Source organism: Aplidium turbinatum, chromosome 3, assembly GCF_918807975.1.
Source record: "Aplidium turbinatum chromosome 3, kaAplTurb1.1, whole genome shotgun sequence".
NCBI lineage: Eukaryota > Metazoa > Chordata > Ascidiacea > Aplousobranchia > Polyclinidae > Aplidium > Aplidium turbinatum.
The window spans coordinates 759,276-786,533 of record NC_137474.1 but is presented as its reverse complement, the minus strand read 5'-3'; the positions used below and the strand labels follow the sequence as shown (position 1 = coordinate 786,533).

General features: G+C 41.2%; 2 protein-coding genes and 1 pseudogene across 2 annotated transcripts; all 3 read right to left on the bottom strand.

Moving 5' to 3' along the window:
* Positions 1 to 2,190: 2,190 nt before the first annotated feature.
* LOC145765998 (heparan sulfate glucosamine 3-O-sulfotransferase 1-like) lies at positions 2,191 to 13,122 on the bottom strand. Its single transcript, XM_082577651.1, has 6 exons — positions 12,946 to 13,122; positions 8,922 to 9,114; positions 7,746 to 7,931; positions 6,803 to 7,026; positions 4,727 to 4,887; positions 2,191 to 2,630 (listed from the first exon to the last, which is right to left on the bottom strand). The coding sequence occupies exons 1-6, from the start codon at positions 13,094 to 13,096 to the stop codon at positions 2,538 to 2,540; spliced, it is 1,008 nt and encodes a 335-aa protein (XP_082433777.1). The 5' UTR covers positions 13,097 to 13,122; the 3' UTR covers positions 2,191 to 2,537.
* Positions 13,123 to 13,150: 28 nt separating this feature from the next.
* LOC145765924 (cleavage and polyadenylation specificity factor subunit 5 pseudogene) lies at positions 13,151 to 15,402 on the bottom strand (annotated as a pseudogene).
* A 6,599-nt stretch (positions 15,403 to 22,001) lies between these two features.
* Positions 22,002 to 25,811, bottom strand: LOC145767244 (ubiquitin thioesterase OTU1-like). The gene has a single exon (XM_082579033.1). The coding sequence runs from the start codon at positions 24,297 to 24,299 to the stop codon at positions 23,403 to 23,405; it is 897 nt and encodes a 298-aa protein (XP_082435159.1). The 5' UTR covers positions 24,300 to 25,811; the 3' UTR covers positions 22,002 to 23,402.
* Positions 25,812 to 27,258: the final 1,447 nt, after the last annotated feature.

The window sequence follows — 27,258 nt, the reverse complement described above, 5'->3', positions numbered from 1 at the left end:
ACTTTTTTTGTTGAAAGGCCCATATTTTTATAGTTTTAAAACAACATATAGCGATAATGCTCATCTTTCAGCTCATTATCGAGTAATGATACAAGTGTCAGGTATACAAAGAACAATCGAACAGAAGGGCATCATGCTATGTTATAATGATGTAACCTCCTTTGATACAGAACTTTGTGTCGTAAATATTATGTTGAGACAAAAATAAAAAATTATAATTAGGCTGAAAGGAAATAGCGGAAACTGCTATACTGCAAAATGTGCAGTAGCTTCCGGCGCCCCTGATTGGATGCACACTGTACGTTTTTGTTTTATGTACGTTTTGCATCCAAACAAAAACAAAATGACCATCCATGATGAAATGGTTAAACCTCACCTGAACATACCGTTTTTCACTGTTTCGTTTCAGATCTTCCTCTTCTTGCATTTCAATCATAACTTGGTTTGATGCTTTTGTAACAACACATTCCTCGTCCATTAAGTCATCATCAGGTGATGCCTACTTAGATGTTCATCGATATTTTCAACCCGAGTTCAATCATTTCCATTGTTTGCATTCACCTAATATCCTCTTCCTAGCCCAGTATTCAGCCACTTAGCACTCAAACTTTCTGCACATGCCATATACAATATGTATATTTGTTTAAACCTACAAGATCATGCTCTCATAGTGTAAGAAAGCTTCTTAGAGAGCTAAGACAAAATAATTCTCTCAAACCTTGTTTATCCAGCTTAAACCTTTGGTGTCGCCGTCTCCCAGCACATTTCACAAATAACAAAGCTGTGTATTTAACAACATTAATTTTAACACAGTTCTGTTTGGTTTTCTGACTATCACAGCAAAACCAGCAGTTAGTATAAACTGACTAGTGACCATGCTGTACAAGTGTAGCTCAAGCGCCAACTGAGTGTTTGAACGTATATGCACAATACAGTACTTTTGTCGCTTTATTGTTTTGTTCTCTCAATATTTGTTTGTTTTGTTTTTCGTATCTTTACCCTGCATTGCGGGAAAGCGGACTTGAGCGCTATGCATCGGTGTACGCCTTCCGACGTACACCTGACCCACGCTGCAGCCGACGGTAATGTCTGTTTCCGGTTGTCTACTCTACTTATGACTTAAATTTGGTACTACCCATTACTCGAAATCGATCACTAAGTAGAGGCAATTATCGTAAAGTTTCTTGCCCAGAGAAACAACAGCAAGTTCGGGTGGCTGGAGTCGAACATGCAGGCTCTCGACTGCGAGCCGAACGCGCTAACCACTCGGCCACTGCTGCCGACTAATATTATTGGTGGTAGCCATTGCTGCTGTCAACATACATCTCAGTGCATGCAAAGTATTGGCACAAGCTGCCATGTGAACCCAAGACATCCAGGGTTGTTGAATGCATCTGCTTAGATCAGTGCACAACTAAATACATTTGTATTTCACCATTTTATTTCTAGTGAGGCCGCTGAGAGTGGCCTGAGACACTACGTTTGGAGGCATATCAGTCAGGAGCCCTTGCCAGATTGGTACACAGTTCATCGTCCGGCGATTTTGGTGTTTGTTCATGGCCATTAGGGAGATGTTTTAGTCTTTTACAAGTTAAACTTTTGTCGCATGAAAATCATGAATTCGTAGAAAATTAACTCTAAAAACTAAAGTTTTGTTGCATAAAAATGTATTTTTAGAGCTAATTTTCTACTTAATTCTAATGTTATTTTTATACTGCAAATATTGTGACGTGTTCATTGCAAAAATTCACTGGAATGATATTTGTGCCAGAACAATGATGCTTGTTACAACCAGTTTGAACAATTGGATTTCCAAGTTGAAAGGACGAGCCGTTGCACAACGATGTTGGAGTTCGCGTAAGGCGTAACAGCAAGGACGCCTAATGGATAGCGATAAGGCATGCTTTATGGCCAGACGATTGACAACAACTTATCTAATTACCAAACTTATCTATGTTTCAGGGTGGCAGTAGGTTGTTAGTGACACACCGTGATGGATAATTGTATGAACAACTTGCTCATTAGCTTGCTAGTGTTCCTGCTGACCGGTGCACCATCCGTGGTTTCCGCGTTTGACTTTGGCGACGGCCTGGGCTTGCTTGTGGGGTTTGGTTTGATTCTCTGTTGCCTCTTGGCATGCTTGGGAGCGTACGCGCGCAGGAACAACCGAACATGAAGGCTATTTGACAATCGAGCTGATAACAAACTTTAATGATCGGAATATATAAATATGCAATTGAAGAGAATGATTTAAGACATTGAACTGCACGATGACACAGCGAATAAGCCATTCTATGCATGGGTGACTCGTATTTGTGCGTTATTGTACTTGAATTTCGCCTTTTAACTGTTGTAGTTTCCTTCTTTGTAGATGCAGTGTTGTTTTATTGCTTGAATATTTCCAATAATTGGGTCAATAGCCCTTCTGCTTCTGGGCTAGGTCTCTTCTACCAACGAGCGCAGTTGTAGCCAACATGCTATCACGAGCTGGGTGACAGCGGCGGGTTACCATTAATCAACGTAAATAGCAGGTTGCTTCACCACTGAAAAGATTGATTAATCATCTTGTACAACCGCTCGTTGAATGGCTTATAGTATGACGTCAGAATGCTTCGATGGCGCTGGGAAATCTGCAAACAATTTTTTTATTTATGAATGTGCAATGTGTGCTTGCTCAAGCATGTCCAGTTCATAAATGGCGTTTGCAAATCTTTAATGATTATGTCGCGTATATTGTTATTTATTCAGATTAAACAGTTCAAATAATCTCAGGAGTGTCGGTATCTGGAAGGCATGGGGGGTAGGTGTTTGCCTAAAGATTTTTACTGTAAAGTGTTTTCGGCCAGAAATATTTATTCATCCATCGTCTAGTGCAGTTGTTCCCAACCTTTCTGACCTTGCGGCACCCTATCAAAGAGATAAATAGTTTGTGGCACTCTGGCAAAACTGGATCAATTTTACGAGGTTTCTGTATTTCAAATAACTGTTTGAAGTAACACAGAATGAGTTGTAGGCCTACAGTATAGCGCGCGAAAATAAATGTATTTATTTAAAAGTCAGTGTGAAATTCGGACTTAACTTCTTGCACAAAGTCCCTTAATATCTGGGGGCACATTCGATAAAGCCACTCGCATTGCTTCCTCGACCATAAGCAGTCGTTCTCGTTTTTTAGTTTTTATGTTTGTTAAGTCCACTCTCACACAGGTATGACGTGGAAAACTGCAGCAAAAGCATTACGGTATAGCTTTCTTTCCAATGCAAGGATATTCATTTTGAATTTTTATCCAGAATTCGTCGAGAGGCATCTGCTTGTGCATAGCCTAAGCTTAAAATTTTCATCGTTACGAGTGTCAATTAATTCTTCTTCTTTAAGATTCGAAACAATACAAGCTGGGAAAATATTTCTCGATTTTTTTCTTCCAATGATTTTAGTTGCCGAGTTACTTAGCCTATTAGTGAGACAACTTGTTTGTTCTTCATTTCCGAGAAGTGTGAAAGCATGTCAAAGTTTACGTTTTTCAATTTTGTGGACCACATTTGCAGTTTTTTTCTCAGTGCTTTCATTTTATCAATTGAAGTGAAGAGTTTCAATTTTGCCCTGCATTTTGGCATTTAGGCCTACGTTATTCAAATGGTCGAAGATATCTACTAAATAACCTAGGGAACGTTCAAATATTACGTAACGCCTTTTTTTCCGAATTTTTGACCCCCCCTCCCCCATGTAACGCCAACGTAACGCTTTTTTCAATCCCCCCCTCCCCCATGTAACGCTTTTTCACTACGAATTCAGCACAAAAAACTACCATTCCGTACTCGAAAGCGTTACGTAACGTTTTGCTTGAACCCCCTCCCCCCCGATGTGACGCTAACGTAACGCTTTGCATAAACCCCCCCTCCCCCTCGAAGGCGTTACGTAATATTTGAACGTTCCCCAGTACACTAATTTGGAGACCCAATTGTAATCGCAAAGCAATTCACAAAATATACTCTTAAGTATAAAGAACAAATTAATTATAACAGCCTTTTCTCGATTAGCTATGTATTGTGCTTGTATGCGCAGATATCCCCCATGCAAAAGTTACCTATTTTATAATGGTTCGCAAACAATTATGCAATTTTATAATCGTGCTGGGTCACACAATCCGATAATTCATCACTGCAATTTGACTTTGTGCGCCGTGAAACGCAAAATAAAATCAGGAAACGTGGCAGTAATGATGCGTTTCAAACGTTTTTATGGAAAGAACAGCAACAAGTCAAAATCTCTTTCACGATGTTTTTCCTGGGCGAGAAAACAAAGGCTTAACGTGGATTAGAGTTAAAGTAAATAAATAAATTCCACACTTAACTGGTTAAAGTTAAAATAAAGAATGGGCCGCAGTATTGCAATATCTCGCGGCACCCTTGAGCATTGCAATTGGCACCCCAGGGTGCCGCGGCACACCGGTTGGGAACCACTGGTCTAGTGACTAGACACCTCTTTATAGAACTATTAAGGGGGGTTTGTATCACTCCACTACTAATTGGCCCCACTCAGCATGTAGCGCATGTAATCGGTGTTACGTGTCTTGTTCAAGATTATGATAAGTGGAGCGCGGGCATGGAGGAAATTTCAACGAAGGCTATAATGAGTTGTTTGCATATTGTGTGTCTGGGACTCGCATTTTTGTTTAATTCAGCATCCTTCCTTCGACACGTTTGTCGTAACAACAATGCCTCTACTTACTTGAGGGGGCGTCCTCCCTTTGTTTGGCCCGAGACATTGTGGCCGACCATCCTTGAGCCAGCAGTAGTGCTTCTTTGTCGCGTTGAAGTAGACGATGTCCTCGTTGAAATAAGGTGCGACCCCGAGGAAAGTTTCCACTCTCTTGAGCTCGGATACCGGATCTAAACACGTGTCATTGTTCATTTAGTTATCCGAAAATAATGAATTGCTAGGGCCGTAGAGGATGTGGGCCCGCTACACTAATGGGATCCTCGAACTAATTAAGATATCTTTACAAAAAACACACAATATCCAAAGAATGTGCGGCGGTTTCTTCAAGTTCCCGACCCACTTGGAAAAGCTACGAGAATCTCGTCCTAGGACTAAAAGTCCCCCCTGCACCGTCCTACCAACGCAGCTGCGAATCACAAAAGTGTACGAACACTTGTAACATCTCTAACAGACCTGGTCATTGTCACGGGACGCTCTGCCGGAAATACACGGCGTCCTTTTAAAAGGGTTCGTTGTAGACACGAACAAAACTAGGACGGCTTAGGCCAGAGCTACTCAACTGGCGGACCGCGGTCCAAATCCGCACCTGCTAGGTGTTGAAGGTGGACCTCGGGCTTCTGGAAGAATAACCTCATTGCTACATTTTAGGGCCTCTTTAAACAGATTTCCATTAGGGAAAAGCAATTTTTTGTGATTATCCAAGAAGCTGGGGGCTTCGCCCCCAGACCCCCCATCGCTTTGCCGTTTTCTCTGATATGCGATCCACACAGCTACACTACAAAGAAACACAATACATTTTTTCCTTTTTAATTTCTTTGTTTGTGTCAGACAAAAATCCAAGTCGTGTTACATACTACCTGAAAAGTGTTTCGGTGCTCGTAGGCTACTGGTTGTTTAATTTTCGTGGTTCCATATGAAATATTCACCGGACCGCAAAAATATTCAACTTGTCAAAATGGACCTTTGCTAACATTAGTTGAGTAGCCCTGGCTTGGGCTATTTCATTTCGATGAGCGCAACGTCCACTCTTCTGCAGAGTACTGTGCAGTGTGCACCTGTCTGGTGCCGCAGTGCTCACTGCCACAACATCGACACTGCCATAAACAGCGCCCTGCGCACAGTGACCGGATGCCTGCGTCCCACACCACTGGACAATCTCCCCATTCTCGCTGGCATCCAACCTGCTGAGCTTCGTCGCGAAGAAGCCACTTTGTCCCTCGGTCGACGGGCACTGGAGCCTAACCATCTTCTCCACCACAAGATCTCTGCCTTCCCAAACGGGCACCCCCGCCGACTGAAATCAAGACACCCATTCGTGCCAACCGCTCGGCTTCTGATCAACGAAGCTGATGAACAAGACATCTCTGCAGCTACTTGGGCGGACCATAAATGGAATTCTGAATGGAGGTCAAGCACCACCAGACTCCATTCATTCATCCCCGACACACGCCCCATCGGCTTGACACTACAGAGACAGGCATGGGTGCGCCTCAACCGTATCCATACGGGCTTCGGGCTTTTCCGCTCAACCATGCACCAATGGGGAATGGCTTCTTCCTCCTCCTGTGAATGTGGTGCCGAGGAACAGACCGCAGACCACATCATCAATGACTGTACCATCTTCAAGCCGCCTAACGGAGTGGAAGGTCTGCGCGTCATGGATGATGAAACTAAAGACTGGCTGCTCTCTAGCAGCCTTCCAGTGTAGTCCGGGAACATCGTGAATCTGGGGTGGTAAAAGGATAGACCCTCGGCCCCAGCAGCTCAGACGACGACGAGCGCAATGCACCCAATCACAGAATCAAGATGGCGTAAACTGCACTTACTGGTAAGCTCTTGATTTCCCTATTGTAGGCAAGGAATCAAGCCAATGCACGATTTACTATTGCAAAATAGTTATAATTTGTTTTGCGTTATGCGTTTTATGTTTTGCGTTATAATTTGTTTTGATTTACTATTGCGAAATAGTTATATCGTATTTGAGGATCAATTCTTCCTCATGATCTGAACTGACACAATTCCCGGATTCGACCTGCGTTTGATATTAAAAACATATATCTGTCCCACCCGACTACAACAACTTACTCGTTAACAGGCGGTCGCCGTGCACGATGAAAAGTTGTTCACGTTTGAAGTATTCCAACCACCTCTCAATGAAGGATGAATAAAGCCCGAACTGTACAGAAGCGTGATCTACGTTCACAGTTCCGTTCTTGATGTAAACCTCCTCGGGTGGGGGGAGGGGCGGCTGGTTCATGGACTTGCGGCGTGCAGCAATCTGATTGGTAGAAAGCGGAGTTAGCCGACAAGATCAGTGCTTCTGATGACGTATTAGATTGTGGAGTCCCATCAAGCCTCCAATACAGCTGTTGAGCAAAGGTATAGCTGGGGGTGTGCGCTTGAGCAACGCATTTCAGGACATTTCTCCATTCAGCGGTACATAGTGAATGGAACCTGGGTAACCGGGCCTGCGTCAGTGGTTCAAAGCCTTTTCAGGTAGTTTATGGAAAACCCGAAAGCGAATTATGAAATGCTATATATGGACTACGTTGCTTTACAATGCAGAAACATGGATACTGTCATCACAAATGGTTAAACGACTTGAGGCATTTGAAATGTGGATTTATAGAAGAATGCTTAAAATTACATAGAAGGATAAAATCACTAACAAAGATGTACTATCTGGAATACAAACCAACATGGAAATTCTACAAACAATTAAATCAAGAAAATTGAAATATTTTGGCCACGTAATAATTCTATTCAAAGACAACTACTAGAAGGAAAAATGAACGGCAAACGAAATAGGGGCAGACCACCAAGAATTTCGACTAATGATGTTGAAGACTGGTCAGGACTTAATTACAAAACTGCAGTAAAAAAAATCTCACAACAGAGAAACTTGGCGTCTCATTGCCTCCAACCCTCGACGAGAGGAACTTAATGATGATGATGATGGAAAACTGGCAGGAACAACTTAATCAAAGGCTTTTTCAGTCCGAGGTCAAAACTTAACAGACTTGTCTACATGATGGCACCAGCCTGGGAGTAGTCACTCAGCAGACGATCAACCGGATTCCTCAAGACTACAAGCAACTTCATGCTCGGGTTGAAGTTGTGAACTTTCCTGGGTACACTTTCAGTGACGAGGTACGACGGTGTCTTCTCTATGCAGATCTGGGACTTATTGGTCACAGGCATCATACTGCGGTACCTGGAAGTAACATAAATATTTGCAACGTACTGGAATGATGAGGCACGATTTCTCACAGAACCGACAGACGAGCCACAAATCTTATACCGGTACTGTATTATCACGAAACTGTACGGTGGATTAATTCTCTATTACGCCCATGGATGAGTTGCAATTGGATAAAATGAACAAGGCAGCATCTTTAGTTTTTGAAAGTGATTGAGTTGGTTAGAGATTGAAGTAAAACTATTTTATTCTGTCTATTTTAAACCTTCCACCACAGAAAGCCACAACCGGTATTGAATATCCACCACGACAGTTCAGTTGGATTTGAATCTTTATCCTCGGACTGACAAAACCTTGATAGCTTCTATTCTGTGTTATTCAGTTTCTTTCGCCTATTCTGGTAGTTTCGCATACTTGCAGAAGCTTCTGACGCAGGGCTGGTTACCGAGACTGGCAGAGTGAAGTTTCCGATTGTTGTTGCCGGGGAATTATTCTATTCATTAGTTGCCGCTGCATCGAGAGCAGTTCTTAGAATGCGTTGCTCAAGCGCACACCCCGAGAGTCGAACCAGCGCCGCTTGATCTTTAAGCTTCTTCGTTCACGGAGTCACGCGCTAACCAACTGACTTATCCGTTAAGAGCCTGACTTTAGAAACTGCAAGATCAAGCGGCGCTGGTTCGACTCTCGGGGTGTGCGTTTGGGAAACGCATTTCAAGAATAGCTCTCCATTCAGCGGCACCTAGTGGATGAAATAATTCACAAACAACATTTCAACAATTGGAAACTTCAATTTGCCAACTCGGTGACCGGATATGCGTCAAAAACCTTTACAAATTTGCGAAACTGCCAGGCTTCAACTTTCTTAGTCCGAGGATGAAGATATCGCCGTTATCTTGTTGCAGCAAAACACGTTCTTGCCTGGTTCTTACTTTCCTAACAAAGTGAACACGTAAGTAAAACCTTACACACAAATACAAAACATTGAGCATGAGCTTGAGGACCAACCAATTAACTCCCAGGTGAAAATTGTCATCCATGTCAAAGAAATGAGGCTCGAACCAGTAAGATTCGATTGCCGGATGTGCATCCAGCATCAGAAGCAATCCTCTAGTGCCCCCCTTCCTCACTCCAATGATGAGAGTCGATGGGAACTTTTGCTGTTGAAATACCTCATGGGCGTCATCATGAAGACAAAGATCTGGAACAACAGGTCGGCCACGCAATGAAGCAATGTGCGACAATGCAACAAGCTGGATGGCTTAGTGATTTAAGGGGGCTGTCTCTTCACTCGGCAGACATGGGTTCAATACACAGTCGCGAGTCAAAACAAAAACTTTGTGAAGCTTGTAATGGCTGCACTGCCTGCGTTGTAAAGTGCCAAGAGTAACATATATCTGTGCTAGATAGCAACGCTACATAAAAACGCACGTTATTATTTCTAGTGAAACAATAGAAATGAAGGTTCTATAAAACACAGCGATTTATTTCTTTCAGTCGTTATTGGAACGACTGCAGTGGCATGGTACTGAGGTAGGCAGTTAATAACTTCCTTTCACCACATTTGAAAGTTGTTAATCTTTGTTGACAATCTAGCCAATTCTATTCCTATAGCACTCTCCGCTTTTCTTCCCAATGATTTCCTGTTCTTGCCAAGTTAGGGATCCCTAGTTAAGTTGCAGATAAACATGAACTCCACAATGCAATCTGACTTGATTATTTTCGGCTTAACAATGAATTTCCTAAATTGTCAAAATTTTAGGCAAAAATATAATGGCTAGCTTTAAGAAATTGTATAAAAACATTAGTTATCGGTATGCTACAAATGGCAATGCAGAGTTTGATCGATTTTTTATCAAGTAGGGCAAAGTAGGGCATGTTGTCACAATTTTTACAAATCAGCATTATAATGTTCTGCCTTTACTCACTAGTACACTTTGCTTGCTTACAGTTTCTTTTTAATAATTGTAAAATCCGTTTACATGTGCGAAGTAACATAAATACACAACGGTTCATGCAATATCAATATGAGAATATAAATGAAAGGGACTCATGAATACTACAATCCTCCCCAAGTTGTAGATTTGGATTAAGGGGTATGCTTTTTATATAACGAGTACGATAAATTTGCCTTTACTCACTAGTACACTTTGCTTGCTTACAGTTTCTTTTTAATAATTGTAAAATCCGTTTACATGTGCGAAGAAGGGACTCATGAATACTACAAGCATATATCTCGTTCTGTACCAATGGTACCGAGATGCTTGATAGTGCAATTAAAAGAGGTATCATTCGACTTCTTTTAGCTACAGCTAAAGTTTTTCTGGATTATTTCATTTTTACAGAAATGCATGTTTAATGCAAGTGAATGGGCTGTGACAACACACCCCACCCCGGGGCGTGTTGTCACAGAGCATGGGGCGTGTTGTCACAAAATTTCTGCACATGCTTTATGACTAAAATATGACAGAAACCAACAAAAAATGGTTTTAATACAGGCTGAACGAATAAAAAAATATGCAAAATGCAAAAAAATTTAATTTACAACATATAGGTAAGAATTTTATGCCCATTGTCAAAAACAATAAAAATATCTTCTTGATAATTATGTGTCACTGTCGAATATATGTGTGTATCATTATCTAATATTAATTTTTATTTCCTAAAAAAGCGTTGTATTTTAACAAATACGCATACTAGAGATGTACCGATACCAATATTTTGGCCGATACCGATATCACTTTTTTAGGCCGATACCGATACTGATACCGATATTTTGGCCGATACTTTGGTGTTACAAAAAGAAGCAATTTTGGTATTTGCAAGGAAATATATCAAATGCTAAGTTTTACCTTATTTGCATAAAACTATTAAAAAAAACTTTGGATTGGCATAATTTATTAAAGATTCAAGAATCCAATCTCAACCGCATTGTTGTGTCATAATAGTAGGTTTTAGTAATAAAAGGCCACCGTAATTGAGGATTGGGGTATAAGGGAAGAAACATTACATCATAATTGGGGTTTCTGAAAAATTAATAAAATGTTTGCGCAAACTCTCCAAATAAGGCTATCATAATTGATAATAAGATGTAAAATGTAAACCAAGTGATTTGTGTAGTCGTACAAAAACTACTCGACAAGTAATGTGCAACCTAAGGGCGCTTGTCGTTTGGTTGAAAAGCTTTTGCCATGCCAAGACTACCCAGGTAGCAAAAATGCACAATTCTGCATCGCTCCCACCCCGCCAAACGCTCAAAAATCCTGTGCAACTCGGCTGCCCCCAGCAAGCCGGCTCCACCAGTCGGCAATTCAACTTGCACCCTTAGCCGCAACAAAATCACCAAGCCCAAACAATGTCACAGCAGAATAAGTAGGCCCAAAAAGAAAGCAATGGGGCCACAAATCCTCAAAAAAACAATCAAAATGGTCCCGTTGCGCCCAAGATGACAACCTCATTGCGAAGAAAGGAGCGTCCCCCCCGGCCACCAGCACAAGGCTGAGCACTCACCAGCACAGCGAGCTGCCGCGACCCGCCAACCACAACGGTGCAGCTTCGACACTAGCCATTTCCATTCTTGTCGATGTCAGTTGCTACAAAACGGCTGCCGACAAACATATATTATAGTTGATTGGATGGTCTAAATGGCTAGTGTGGAAGCCACACCATTATGGCCAGCGAATCGCAACAGCCCGCCGCACCAGTAAGCGCCCAGCCCCGTGCCGACAGCAGGGAAGGACACTTCCCCCCACAATGAGGCCGCCATCCCAAGCGCAACAAGACCACTTATTGATTAGTTCAGTGAGGATTTGCAGTACCACCGCCCCCACCCCGAGCCCACCCAATCCGCCACGACATTGTTCAAGCCTGGTGAGTCCACCACAACGAAAGGCGGAAACCAAATCACAAACTGACAGAACCAGCCCACCAAAAATAACCAAGCCACACGGGTCCCTCAAACGTCCAGCAATGCAAAAACGATGCAAAACTACACATTCCCGCCACCTGGGTAGGCCTACTGGGTAGTCTTGGCCTGGTTTTATCCTCTGCTGAGAGTAAAAAAGAAACACAAATGATAAACATTGGAGAAATTGAGTCTCCTTCACAACTTAAGAATCGAACAACGCAAAACTGCTGAAACAAAACGTTTTGTTTGAGTGAAAGAATCACTGTAAGCAAACAATGCCAAAAGGTGCGCCCATGAAGTCATGGGAGTGTAAGGTATCAAAAATTTGATCAGGTTGTTATTTTTCTACTTCAATGTGATGACATTAGTTACTACTTTAAAAAATCTATATCTTTGCTTCTGCAGAAAATCCGCAAAAAACGCCTTTTTTTACACGTTTAGTATCGGCCACAGTATCGGCCAAATTTTGCCGATACCGATACTCAAAAAATGGCCGATATCACCGATACCGATATATCGGTACATCTCTAACGCATACTGTATTAGTAATTACCTCGTTATATATATAAGCATAAATAATTTTTTATGTTTCTTATAATAAAAATGCACACCACGGGGCGTGCAGTCACAGCTGTGACAACACGCCCTGTGGTTTCAACAACCATGTGTACATCTCTACTTGCATGTCTTATCTGTTTGGTATGATGACAAGAGCAGGCGTAAAGCAAACGAATGGTATCTTTCCTGATCAGTTATGATCATACCTTAGTTTGCCAGACCATTTTTTAGTTTAGTTATAAAACCTGACTTTGCCCAAAATTCAATGGCACTCCTCATAATTTCTGCTGTGGTGACAAATTTATTAACCTTCACTGCTTGTATGAAAAAGAACTGAAAACTATGCCTTCTATTGAAAACTCATCGTTACACGCTGGGGTTATCACATGGAAATCGTGCTGTGACAACACGCCTCACTTTGCCCTATATATATTTAGTGGGTTTAGTTCAGCAATTTTGATGAGAACTAATTGCAGTAACCTCTTGGCTAATAAAGGATTGTTTTAACAAAATATCAACTGCTAATACAAGCTGCTTTTCACAAAACTACAATGTATGACACATTACCATTTGCACACACAGCTGTACTTTGTGAAGTCCGCAGCAACTTTTGCTTGGAATGAAAAAACAATATCGGCATATCTAGGAAGAACCACACATGGAATAAGATGAAAGCAAATGCGAATGCTGCATATGACTCGACAGAGTTCTTTCTCATGATCGTAATGTTACAAAGAAACTGGTTGCAAAAACAATTACCATTTTTAACAACCTAAAAAAACAAACAAGATGACACAGTACCCACACTTAAAAAATTGATGTACAAAACATTTAACTTCTTATCAATATCGACCCATTTTCTGAAATGATCAAGAGACATCCATCTGCTACTACAACCATATCATGGATTAACATGTTGTAGTTGTAAATCAGTGCTTCTCAACCTACCGTGGTCATGAAGGCTTGGAACCCATTTAAAGGTTTATCAAGTGTAGCCCAGTGTAAAATTAATGAATGTGGTTTATTTTTACAGTTTATCTGAAATCAATACATTCACTGGTCCTCAAAACCTGCAAAAATTTGAAAGGCACTTAGTATTATATGCTACTCAGTATTAGTAATTTCAATGAACTGGCAGTTTCAGAGCAATTAACAAAAGTATGCAACATCCATGAGGTCTTGCAATGCATTTATAGTCAAGGATTAATGAATAAACCAGCAGTACAGTACAGTATTTAAAAGTGATGCAATAAAGAAAGATTTTTATTTCTGCATCTAACCAGTGTCCACCGTTGCCAGGGTGCAACCTAATTCGTACCGTCAGTTTGTATATACCTTGAAAAGATCGAGACAAAAAATAAAAAAAGCCGAAGTCGCTGATCGCAGTTTCCGCAAACATTTTAAAAGGGTTAGGGTATCGAAGTATCGGTTGGGTATCGGACTATCGGTATCCGCAAACAGACAAACTGAAAAAACGAGAGAAAAGAATAGAGCATCACTGATCGCAGTTTCCGTTTTTCCGCAAACATTTTAAAATTTCCGGTAATGATCCTAAGAGTTTGCCGAAGTCGCTGATGGCAGTTTCTGCAAACATTTCAAAAAGGTTAGGGTTAGGGTTGATCGAAGTTTCTGCAAATATTTTAAAATTTCTGGTAATGATCCCAAGAGTTTTTGTTTGTTTGCGGAAAATTTTAAAATGTTTGCGGAAACTGCAATCAGCAACTTCAATTTTTTAAAAAAATTTATCTTGATCTTTTTATGGTACGAACTGATGGTACCAATTGTTCATGGTACGAATTAGGTTGCATCCCCATTGCCAGCAGTGCCAGTCTTACAGGTTCTTTCACAGGCACTACATTAGATATCACTGTTTTCCTCTATGTTGTCATACAATATTGCACGCTCTCCAGAATTAATTTATTACACATGTACCGCAGCATGTAAGTTTCATGTATAAGAAAAAAAGCATCACTGTCGATCACATCATAGGCAATAATCAAATAAAACGAAAAAGCTTTTTTTCATTTATTTTTTCTCCAGACATCAATCTTCTTTCAGCAACCACTAGATGGAAAAGGGAGAAAAGATTTTTGTTTCACATTAAAAAAATGCATCAATACCTCAAACTCAGGGCCATGTCAAAGTACCTGCCTATCAGCATAATGATTGACTTTGATAGTTTAGATTTAGAAGCAAGAATATTGCTTTTCAAAAAGTTGCAAATGAAACACTTGCACAAAAATCAATTGTAATGAAAATTGAAACGACTTAACAATTGTGGCAAACTTGAAATCACTGGACCATAACCAGTTGAATTATCATACAGTTCAAACAATGGTGCTGCCACAAGCTTATAATTTCGTGGCACAGCGAACAAAGCTCTTTCTCCAAGTTGTACAAGAAATAGTTTTTTATGTTCTTTCGGTTTGGTGATGTGTGCTGGAATGTATGGATACAGAGATGGTTCAAAGTTAGGTCGCCACCAATTTCCGATACAATCTTCAATCACCCAGTCCTGAGCAATGCCATCTTGCCTTCCCAACGTTTCTGCCATTAACCTTTTCAGTCCTTCAACTTCTCCTTCTCCAGTTTGAAGTTCTCCTCCAGGCAGTTTGAAAAATGTTGCTCCTAGTTGCAAGAGCAGTACATGAGGCAAACCATGCTCATGGACAATGAGGACTCCCTCCACTGAACGACGCTGGCCAGTATTATCAAATTCTTCTCTCATCCTTTGGAATCGAGCCTGCACAGTCGCATCACGCTCTAATATTGGCTCTTTTGTTCCAAAAGTATAATTCGTCAAGGGATAGAGACTTATAGGTCGGTTAATAAATGGGTTGATATTTTTGTTATTATTTTGGTTGGTACCGGTATCTATTGTATCAGTTGAATTGTATCTTTGTTGTTGATATTTTGGCCAACCCGATCCACTACTTTGTCTACGTCCACTCATTTCACTTTGAAAAATTACTGAAAAGATTAAAAAAGTGCCGGGATAATACTTTAAAAAAATGTTACCGTTGTACTTTGTCTAAAAAAGAAAAAAATAATTTCAAAACTTCAAAGTAATTAGCTGCATATCTTTAATAAGGCCTACTATGATGTCACATACAGAAAGAATAAACTCAATTCATAAAAATCGAGACCGCATGGCTTGCTAGAATTAGGTGGTTGGTTCTGAATCTTTATCCTCGGACTGACAAAGCCTTGATTGAGTATTCCTGGTAGTTTCGCATACTTGTAAAAGCTCGTGACGCAGGGCCGGTTACCAAGATTGGCAGAGTGAAGTTTTCCGATTGTTGAAGTGTTGTTGCCGGAGAATTATTCCATTCACTAGTTGCCGCTGAATGGAGAGCAGTTCTGAAAGTGCGTTACTCAAGTGCACACCCCGAGAGTCAAACTTGTGCCACGTGATCTTGAGCTGTGCACGTAACCACTGAGCTAACGGGGCGGTCAAGGTGCTTATTGTAATGCACTGAAGAGAAATACATGTTTTTCAACAAGATTTCTAGTAACTAAGAGCATAACAAATAAATAAATAAAACAATTGGATTTCTTAGTATCACAAAACTTGCTATATTCAGATACTAAATAAAAAGAGCACACTACCGTTACTCGGACCAGATTTAGCGCGCGTTACTGCCACTTTTGTCTCAACCAGGACGGCGTCTATTTATAATTAATTTCAGAGAAAATGTTTATTATTACTGAAAGTGAAATTTTGTTTCTTAATGATTTTCCCGCAAGCCACAACCTCTTGACCACAACATAATAGTGTTGCCAATATCAAAATAAAGAACAGCTGAAAGTTTTGCGTATACACATGACACCCGTCTTTTTGTCAACAGTCACAATGTAAAAAGGTAAAGGTGGTCCCATACTTGATTTAAGTGTCGGGTATGAGAAGGTAAGGTTCTCGTTGTACTAAACCATCTGCAATAAGAAGAGTAGGTTGGTTAGTTCCTTACTCTCGGCCGCCTTTCGTTTAGCAATTATGCTGACCCAATTTAATACACACTAGGTAGAGGGGAGTGGTGTTTTCAACAAACAGCTTAGCCGGAGTCAAACGAGGTTTGCATAATTGGAAAGCTAACGCCTTATCCGCTGGACCCTCTCTACACTACACGTTTTTGGACTCCTGCTCGACTTAGAAATCTGCGACTCCAAGAGACCTAGGCTACATGCATACATGCCCTCGTCTCGGATCTAGTCGACTCGGATCTAGTCAACTCGGATCTAGTCGAAATCAGTAGCTGGAGAAATGCCAACAAGTTAACTATCAATGCTTCCAAATCAAATTTATTAGTAATTCCGCCAAAAAAAAACTACAGTAATCTTGATAAAATCAATGTTCTTTACAACGGTGATAAAGTAGAAATAGTTGACCACGCTAAATATCTTGGAATAACTATTGACAAACAACTTTCGTTTAAAGCCCACATCGATGATATAAACTTGAAACTTGCTCGGTCCGTCGGCATCTTGTATAAATTGAAATCTTTCATTCCTCCGAAAACAAGACTTCAATTATATCACTCGCTTGTGCATCCTCATATACAATATGCAATAGCAATATGGGGTTCCACTTTTAAGACACATGTCGACAAACTCCAAACATTCCAAAACAAAGCAATAAAAATAGTCGCGGGAAGTCGATGGTCGGATCACGTGACTCCATATTTTAAACAACTAAATGTCCTTAAAATAAAAGATTTGTTCAAACTCGACACTTCAAAATTAATGCACAAATATGAAAACAATTCACTACCATGTAGGCTACTTTTTCTAATTATTTTAAAAAAGCAAAAAATGTTCATTCTCGCAATACCAGAAATGCAATTGACAAGGATAATTTTTATGTTCCTCAATGTTCATCTTCAAAACTTCAACGTAGTTTCAAGTATACAGGAGTGGAAATTTGGAATTCAATCCCATTGGAAATAAGAAAAAAATCACCTAATTCATTTAAAAAATTTTATAAAAATTTACTACTATCATTTTACCAATGATGATGTCTTCAGGACTATGTAGGCTAGAACTTTTATTAGGTGATGTATTTTGTGTTCATTCAAGCAATTATACCGTAAATTTATGTTTTAGATTCTTTTGCCTCGCTTTATTGATGTTTAATTTGTTACTTTTTCTTTTGTTGAGGGTGGCTGCTCGACTAGAAGACCTTCCAGGTCACTTCGCAGCCACCCGTTGCATTATCCACACATAATACATTTTACGTTATCGTTTGTTTCATCGGATTTTGTTGAATATGTGTGTTTATACTCGCAGCAAATAAAATGTCAATCGTCTCGCTAAGGCCGCTTTTGTTTGATACCCGTTTGCGAGGTCTCGTAATACTCTCGTTGCGCATCAACCTGTGATGCTGTTCGCTGTGAAGTCACAAGGTACATATAGTTGTGGCCAAAATTTTAAGACCAGATTTGATTTATGACCATTTTTGCATTAGTTTAAAATAATGCGTCAGATATTGTTTCAGTTGCATCATCTTATATCTGATGCAGTATTTTGAAGTAATGCAAAAATCGTAATAAATCCAATCTGGTCTTAAACTTTAGGCTACAACTATATGTACCTTGTGACGTCACAGCAAACAGCATCACAGCTTGATGCGCAACGAGACCTCGCAAACGGGTATCAAACAAAAGCGGCCTTAGCGAGACGAGGGCAACAAAATTTGGACTTTTTTTGTTAAAACGCATGTTGTACACAATGACATCACGCTGAAACAAAAAACTCGCAAAGTTAACTTGGGTTTCCCCGCCCTTTAAGAGCTGACGCAGTATAGGCTACTTTGCGCGTAAAGTTTTAGGCAATTCGCGCTGACGCCGTCAATTTATTTCATTGACGCGTAAAACACTGTGCTTCTAGCACTGCAGGCCTACTAATAAGACTATCCTGTTGTCCAAGCTTGCATCAGACTGACGATGGCGAAACCGATTTCTAATCATTAAATACGTGGCTGGCAGAGGTGGGCAGTAACTAGTTACAAAAGTAGCTAGTTACTGTAACTAGTTACTTTTTGAGTAACTGTAACGGTAACTTCGTTACAATTTTTCAAAAGTAACGAAACGCGGTAACTAGTTCCTATTTTAGCACTTTTTCAACAGTTACAGTTACAAGTTACTTTTGTATTGAAATTTCAGTTTTTAATTGCCGTTTATTTCTCTGCACGTGTTTGTGTCTTGCTTAGTGCGTGTTTGCTGCGTTTTGCGCAATAATGCATTTTTCTCGCAGCTGTATCGGCGCAGCACTGCGCATGCGCAGTTCTACTTTTGTTTTGTGGTATGGTGGAAAAGGGTGGCCATATTGGCGAATTTATCGTCAAAGTCCAGAAATCTGGCGATTTTTTAAGACGTTTAGCTTCATATTTATGATTTGGCTCTTTTTTGGCGATTTTTGATAACTGATTTGGCTAAATTAATTGTTTTTGGCGATTAATCGATATGTACCAAAGACGGGCAAGACACAACAATACAACAGGGTTGAGCATTATAATAATATATTTTACATATTTACAAATGAGTTTAACAGTCAAACGTTTTCGGTTTAACTTAAGCCCTCATCAGGAACCTGAAAATATTTATAAAAATGCAGTAAATTTCAACTTCTTGAAGGTAACTAACTAACTGACTATAAGCATCAAGAAACACGCAGCGATTAAAAGCAATTTGTTGATGCTTATACAGTAGTCAGTTAGTTAGTTACCTTCAAGAAGTTGAAATTTATTGCATTTAGTGTAACGCTTGCAATGCCTCTAAAAAGACTTTCTGACGTTAAAACCAGCAACAGCATTGCTGTTTGCTTGCCGTTGGTGGACGTTCTTGTGGAAGCAAGACAAACCAGATTTGGTCATTGGTTCGAGGACAGCGACTTTCAGCTTGCGACTGCATTCCACCCACAATTTAGACTTATCTGTGTTTAATGCCTGATCATTAAGCGACACTGCTGAATTGAAGACCAAAATAAAACAGAACATGCTTCAAGCAATTGAAGAAGCAAACTGCTCTGCTGAAGAGGGGAGTAGCAGCGACACTGAAGTGGATGGTGGTAGGTAGAGCCACGGAGGACTTTTTGCATCACTTTACGCAAAAACCAAGAAAAGAAAGCAATGCGCGTTGAATCTGTTACAAGAGTATTTGGAAGCGGACCCTGCTGAGGACAAGTTAAGCGGATCCAGATTCACAATTGGACCGATAAAAAAACTGTTTTAAAAACATAACACTCCTATTCCGTCAAGTGCTGCAGTAGAAATATTGTTTTCATTGCAGCACTTGTTCATCACCAGACTTTATTCGTTCATCCCCGACGCCGACACATGCTCAATCGACCTGACACTACCAAGACAGGCATGGGTGCGCCTCAACCGTCTCCGTGCGGGCGTCGGGCTTTTCCGCTCAACCATGTACCAATGGGAAATGGCCTCTTCCTCCTCCTGTAAATGTGGTGCCGAGGAACAGACGCAGACCACATCATTGTTTGATTGATTGATTAAATCTTTATCCTCGGACTGGGAAAGCTTCTTGCAGAACTTAATCCTGGCAGTTTCGCATACTTGTAGACTAAAGACTTTAAATCACTGACGCAGGCCCGCTCACCGAGATTGACAGAGTAAAGTTTCCGATTGTTGAAGTCTCGTTGCCGGGAAATTGTTCCATCTATTAGATGCCGCTAAATGGAGAGCAGTCCTTAACGTGCGTAGCTCAAGCGCATGCCCTGAGAGTCGAACCAGTGCCGCTTGATCTTGAAGCTTCTTCGTTCCAGAAGTGAAGCGCTAACCAATTGAACCATCGGGGCGGACATCATCAATGACTGTAACATCTTCAAGCCACCTAACGGAGTGGAAGGTTTGCGTGTCATGAATGATGAAACCAAAGACTGGCTGCTCTCTAGTAGCCTTCCAGTGTATAGTCCGGGAACATCGTGAATCTGGGGCGTAAAAAAATAGACTCTCGGCCCCAGAGGCTCACACGACGACGACGATTGGGCAAGGACATTTTAAAACCCAAAAGGGCAGGCCTGAGTGACGAGCACTTTGAAATGCTCGTATTTCTCAAAGGAAATAAACACATAAGCCACTGAGTATTTTTTTTAAATAAAACCTTGTTGGTTTTGTACTTGTGCTGTTATGTTAGCATGGATGGCTCTAACACTATATATCAAACATTGCGGTTAAACTGGACTTGCATGCAGAGCTGGCCAGGTGCAGAATTTTATGTTTAGATTTGTGAGCAACTGAAAGTAACTAGTAACTGTAACTAGTAACGGTAACTAGTTACTTTTTAAAATCGGTAACTGTAACGGTAACTCAGTTACTATTTTGGCCAAGTAACTGTAACTGTAACTCAGTTACTTTTGAAAGTAACTTTGCCCACCTATGGTGGCTGGTGAAGTGTTTGTTGTGTGAGTAACAAGGCTTCTACGAATGCTATACGAAACAACCAACTGCTGCAAATGGACAGTTTGTTGGGTTGGTTAACCGAAACAGAAAAGTTTTATTAGACCATTTGCAAAACCTTAGAAATCGCATTATATTTCAAAACGTAAAAAAATCGTTATCATTGTTCGGAATCGTACCAATCATTTTATTTTTTACCAATTGTACCCATTCGGCAGCAATGGCCGAGTGGTTAGCGCGTTGGGCTCGCAGTCGAGAGCCTGCATGTTCGACTCCAGCCACCCGCACTTGCTGTTGTTTCTCTGGGCAAGAAACTTTACGATAATTGCCTCTACCCAGTGATCGATTTCGAGTAATGGGTAGTAGGCTACCAAATTTAAGTCATAAATAGAGTAGACAACCGGAAACAGACATTGCCGTCGGCTGCGGCGTGGGTCAGGTGTACGTCGGAACTCGGAAGGCGTACACCGATGCATAGCGCTCAAGTCCGCTTTCCCGCAATGCAGGATAAAGATAAATAAACAAACAAACAATTTTTGGATACTGTATTGACGTGTCGGGGATGAAAAAGATAGTAGCCTAGCTACAATGAGCGATATAGCATACCAACATGCCACAACCTTAAAAATCGTTTGAAACGTGCCTGAGCAGGCTATGTGCAATTGTGCATGCCGACGGCGACAGAATCCAATAGGAAATGCGGAAGCCTTTGATGAAATAGAGGACGAGAAGTAAAAAAATTGAAAAAGTGTCTAACTCTAAACTGTCTTGTTGTACAGCTTGTTGCATTTGGAAATGTTTGCAAAAATAACCTCATTACGATAATGAACATTTTTGGACAGCCTAGCCTACATATTAAAAAAATGTAGCGGCTTGCCGCTTTCACCTTTCTCTAGACCTCCGCTCTGTTTGGCATTTACATTGTTTTTCGTTGTGATGATCAGAAATAACAACAAACTGGACTGGTAAACCACTTTTAATAATTTTAAACTATACATATTTTTTAATTCCTCTGCACGCAGCCAGTTCCAGACACACTGTGCTGAACTTTTCAACTGCCGTGATACTTTCGGCTTGGATAGATTTTTGCAGAAATTTTTGGCTAGTTTTCATTGGAAAGCATTGACCAAGTTTCAAGCTTTGTATTTAGTTTTTCTCCACAAGAAATCTCATGCATTGATAAAACTCCATTTATCTGCAGTACGAGAAGCAATTACACACTTCTGTGATATTGTTTATTAAGCCACCTGAGATCGACATCTCAAATAAATCGAAGCAACAGTTGAAGATCGGGAAAAAATAAACAGTTAATTTCTATTATAATGCGTCAAGCAGAGCGGTCGTGCACAGTGTTGCTGATGGAATCTGCTTGAAACGTCATGTTGGGCAGCAATCAACCGTGACGATGGATCGACAGTGTGGGAATCGGTAAGGACCAAAATAGGGTAATTTGTTGCAGCAAAGTCACCAAGAGGTCGCTTTACCGCGATTTTGATAACCAGAATGGAAAAAGTGGTGGTTCTAAAGTTTCAACGAACAAATAACTGGAACTTAATGGCGCAGCGCTCAACAGGGTGCACTGCAGCAGCGACTCAAAAAAGTGTAAGAGTGCATGGGGATGCCTGCAAGCATGCAACGTGACTAATGTTGGATGCATGGAATTGAAATCACTCAATGATTAATCGGAACCAATCGTTGAGAATAATTTTGGTCCAGTACCAATGAGATCCCAGGCTCTCCAAGCAAGAAACATTTAAAAGAACTAACAAGCTAATTATTTTACTGTATTTCTGACAAAAACAATACATGCCAAACGTGCAGATAAAGTAGAAGCAACAAAATGTAAACGTTATAACGTGCTTGAGGCTAAAACAGGATAATCAGTTTTAATATTGGCAAGGTCGCAGCACCTTTCTACAGAAAAAAAGAAAAACCTATGATAAAAATACTAGAAAAATCACCAAGAAAATAAGTGGTCCCCCCAAAAGCAGTTGCGTCGTGGTTACTTTAAGTTCTCAGCTCTGAAAATGTTCCGGGCCACTGAAATCATTTCAGCCCGGGTCCAAAAGTACCACCTTGTCAACGCTACTGCCTTACAAATGCCAAAAACGATGTGAAAGTCGATTGATGTGAAAATCATAACTGCACAAGGGTGAATGGAATAGCAGCATCAGGTATAAAAGGTGCAGGAAAGTTGAAGAGTTCTAGATTTTGAGTAACCATGGGTACTGACACTGAACGCGACAATTAAGCAAAGGTAGTCACGGCTTGACTGTTCTGCTAAGCTCTCCACATTTGTACCACAGACACATCGAACAGTGAAGCCGCCACTCAATTATTTTGTTTCAAATGATCACAAGTGGAGACGATGCAAAAACAAATGAAGGGTCATTGTCATTCAGGCGACAATTCGTTCTCAGAGAAATAGTGCGGTACACGGTATCACACAATATAAGCGACATAAACAATCAAATTTCACAGCGTCACACATGCACGTAACAACATTTCGGGTCACAAGCAAGTGGAAACGGGATGGTGCAAACTATACGCTATTTTGTTTGTGACCACCTGGCGCGTCATAGATACGTCACAGACTCCTTCTGCAAATCACTGTCTAACTGATTTCTCCAAAATTCCCATGGCCAGTCTCCTTGGCATGTTGCTGCGCTGATTTCTGTCCTGTTAGCCTTGTATTGCAGGTCAAGCATCGCAGGGTAAAGTTGGCAACATCAGTGTATTGTTGGCTTTTGTGCGCGGCCTCCGCGTATTCCAAAGCTTTCGCTAAAGCCATATCGTCGTTGGATGGAAAAATGGTTTGAATGGGGAACAGGGTGCTCTCTGGGTCGAGGAACATAGGGTCATAATGGATCCCGTCATAAAGGAGGTAGATCCGTGTCTTGTACCGTTCATCTTGACCATAGTTGTCCACGCGTAGGGTCTGGATGTCAATTGCTGCAATTTCTATTTGATAAATTTCGGATAGAATCGACAGTTCGATCCCACCCCCCCACGATGTGTCGCACTGGATCCAGACCCCATATTCAGTAGGGGATTTCCCTAAAAAGCCATCGGTGTACTTCTCGGGGTTTGACGTGACCACGTTGGCGATGTCGGCGCGGTATCTCTTCGCGGAAGGATAATCAGCGTCGGACAAGAAACCGTTCAGCGCGAAGTACACGCTATAGAACAAACAAGAATTGTCCGCTGGAACTTCCCTCCGCTTCATTGAAGGTTCCAGTGGCTTCGGCACGTCACGCTTGACTGATTCGGTGTTGACCACTGTGAAGGTGTCGCCAGAACGCACATTGAGTTCATCCAAAGTAACGGAACAGTTCGAGGCATCGAGGGGTTTGGGGGGGTAGCCCACCATAATCCTCATGCAAGAAACTTTCACCCCAGACGCCACCTCAATCGCTTCCTTCAAATCGAGGACGGTTGAAGTGCCGCTCAACCCACTGCCGAGTCTGTGGGTCCCTGTGTTTGTCTTGCATCTTAATTGCAGCACCCCCATTGTAACCCCACTAATGCCACCCCCTTATTTCTGTAACAACAACAATAGTTTTGTTAATTCGTGCGTGGTACATAAAAACTACACATTTTGAAGACAAGCCATACGGGACCAAGATGACATCATTGTTGGTCTACCAAGAAGTCAATACGAGAGTAATTGCATCGAGTAGTGGCCTACAAATTTTGGAAAAAAAAATAGACAAATGTTGGCAGCTGCAGCCATTATCGACAGCTTTCTATTTATAGATAACAGAGTCTATGTTCATAAACATGATAAAACTTTTGAAGCATTGCATGCGTTTATATGTGCGGTTTTGCAACTAAATAAAATGTATTTGTAGAGCTTTGGCCGCCGTAAAAGGTGACTTCATCAGTAACTCTTATTCAAATTGCCAGGCTTTCCATTTACGAATGAATCTTGAAGTTTTACACACAAACTTTAAATATTGACATCACTAAGTGCAACTTATATCATTGTAACCTTTTAGGTTTTCCATGTTCACAATTTGCCAGTTGTTGACGGTTTCCTACCAAGGTTATACCATAGATATCTTAAATATAGATATGCAACTCAGCAATCGTGGAATTATCGTCACGCTCGACTGACTTTATGGACACAATCAACAATCAAGGTTGCCAGCTTGGCTAGCGTATCTATGGTAGGCTATTATTGTACGGTTTGGGCTTGGTGAGTGGTGGCTTTTGAGCTCCTTTGGAATATTTTTGATGGCGTATATTTCAAGTTTTCACAGAATAGCCTACTATGAAAAATCAAGACAATAATCTTTCTTCACGTAGGTTATGCAACTTCTGTTTCATGATCGTTGGAACTATCATTTAAGCTTATTTCCAGTGACTCACTAAAGCTTGTTGTAGGCAGTTTACAAACCTGAGATAGAGGGGCGCCGGAACGATTTTAGGGTGAGATATACGGTAGCGATAATTGTCAAACATTTTCAGGGGTTGTCGAGAATTTTCAGGGGTTGTCAGGCATTGTAGAGTAGCTACTTTCAGGCATTGTCGGTAATTTCAAGGCATTGTCTAGGATTTCCAGGCATTGTCGATCAATATCAATGGTTGACAGGCTTGTCAACCATTATCAGTCATTGTCGGAAATTTTCAAGAATTGTCGAATATTTTTAGGTGTCAGGGGCTCTCAGGCATTATAAAGTACTTTAGATTCTTTCTGGCAGGCATTGTCGGCAGTGGCGTAGCTAGGGAATGTGCCGCCGGGGTGGATTCAGATTTTGCCGCCCCTTCAAGAAAAAGCATGTGAAAACAGGCCCGGATTTAGGGGGGGCAGAGGGTGCAAATACCCCGGAACCCCCGACTTTTAAAGGGCCCCCTACGTGAAAAAAATGTGATTTTTTTACTATTAGCTTTTATGGTTTCTGCAAAATGCTGTGCAGTGCTGGATTGATGCTACTGTAGACGTCGAGGGGGTGTTTCGCGCCGTAGGCGAATTTTTTTGCACGGGGGCCCCTGATCTAAAAGTGCCCGGGCCCCCCATTAGCTAAATCCGGCCCTGTGTGAAAATGAAATGCGTTTTTTATCAGATTATAATCAAAATCAAAAATCGTAGTCTGAAAGTGCCGCCCCCAGACGTGCCGCCCCCAGACGTGCCGCCCCCAGACGTGCCGCCCGGGGCGGTCCTCCCCTCCTTCCCCCCCCCCCTAGCTACGCCACTGATTGTCGGACATCTTCAGGCATTGTCTAGGATTTCCAGGCATTGTCGAACATATTCAGTGGTTGATAGGTTTGTTAGGCGTTGTCGAACGTTTTCTTGGGTTGTCGATCATTCCCAGGTTTTGACAGGTTTGTCAGGCATTGTCGATACTTATGATAGCCAGGTCATTTAAACGCTGCTGTGTTTGTGTATACCGTAAATACGTTTACAACCTACGCAAAATAGAAAGGGATCATTCTGCTGCGCATGCAAAGCTGGGAATAAAAATGCATGAAAATGTTCGACAATGCCTGACAAACGTGTCAAAAACCAATAATGATCGACAATGCCTGGAAATCTTAGACAATGCTAGGAAATGCCCAACAATGCCTGAAAGTAGCTTAATTTAGAATGCCTGACAACCCCTGAAAATGCTCGACAACCCCTGAAAATGTTCGACAATGCCTGACAAACCCGTCAACCAGTAATAATGATCAACAATGCCTGGAAATCCTAGACAATGCCTGGAAATTCCCAACAATGCCTGAAAGTAGCTACTCTACAATGCCTGACAACCCCTGAAAATGCTCGACAATCCCTGAAAATGTTCGACAATGCCTGAAAATGTTCCATAATGACTACCAAACCTGTCAAACACTGATATTGATCGACAATGACTGCAAATCCTAGATAATGCCTAGAAATTCCCAACAATGCCTGAAAGTAGCTACTCTACAATGCCTGACAACCCCTGAAAATGCTCGACAATTCCTGAACATGTTCGACAATGCCTGAAAATGTTCCATAATGACTACCAAACCTGTCAAACACTGATATTGATCGACAATGCCTGGAAATCCTAGACAATGCCTGGAAATTCCCAACAATGCCTGAAAGTAGCTACTCTACAATGCCTGACAACCCCTGAAAATGCTCGACAACCCCTGAGTATGTTTGATAATGCCTGAAAATGTTCGACAATGCCTCACAAGCCTGTCAACCACTGATAATGATCGACAATGCCTGGAAATCTTACACAATGCCTAGAAATTCCCAACAATGCCTGAAAGTAGTTAGCCTACTCTACAATACCTGAAACCCCTGAAAATGTTCGACAACTCCTGAAAATGCTCCACAACCCCCCAAAAAGCCGACAATGCCTGACAATGCCCGACAATGCCTACAATGCCTGACAAAGGGTATTTAAAGGTACCCTCTGTGACTGTGATTTGTTTTCAATCGCCAGAATCTCCATAAAGCAGTCCATGCGGAACGAGAATGTGACGTCATCACA

Excerpts from the sequence above, each read along its gene's own strand:
- LOC145765998 (XM_082577651.1), bottom strand. The coding sequence starts at position 13,096 with ATGAGAAAGAACTCTGTCGAGTCATATGCAGCATTCGCATTTGCTTTC. Across the intron at positions 7,027-7,745 it reads TCCCAGGCTGGTGCCATCAT|TTGTCGGCTAACTCCGCTTT; the intron begins GTAGACAAGTCT and ends GAAGCACTGATC. Across the intron at positions 2,631-4,726 it reads AAGGGAGGACGCCCCCTCAA|ATTTCCCAGCGCCATCGAAG; the intron begins GTAAGTAGAGGC and ends AATTGTTTGCAG.
- LOC145767244 (XM_082579033.1), bottom strand. The coding sequence starts at position 24,299 with ATGGGGGTGCTGCAATTAAGATGCAAGACAAACACAGGGACCCACAGA.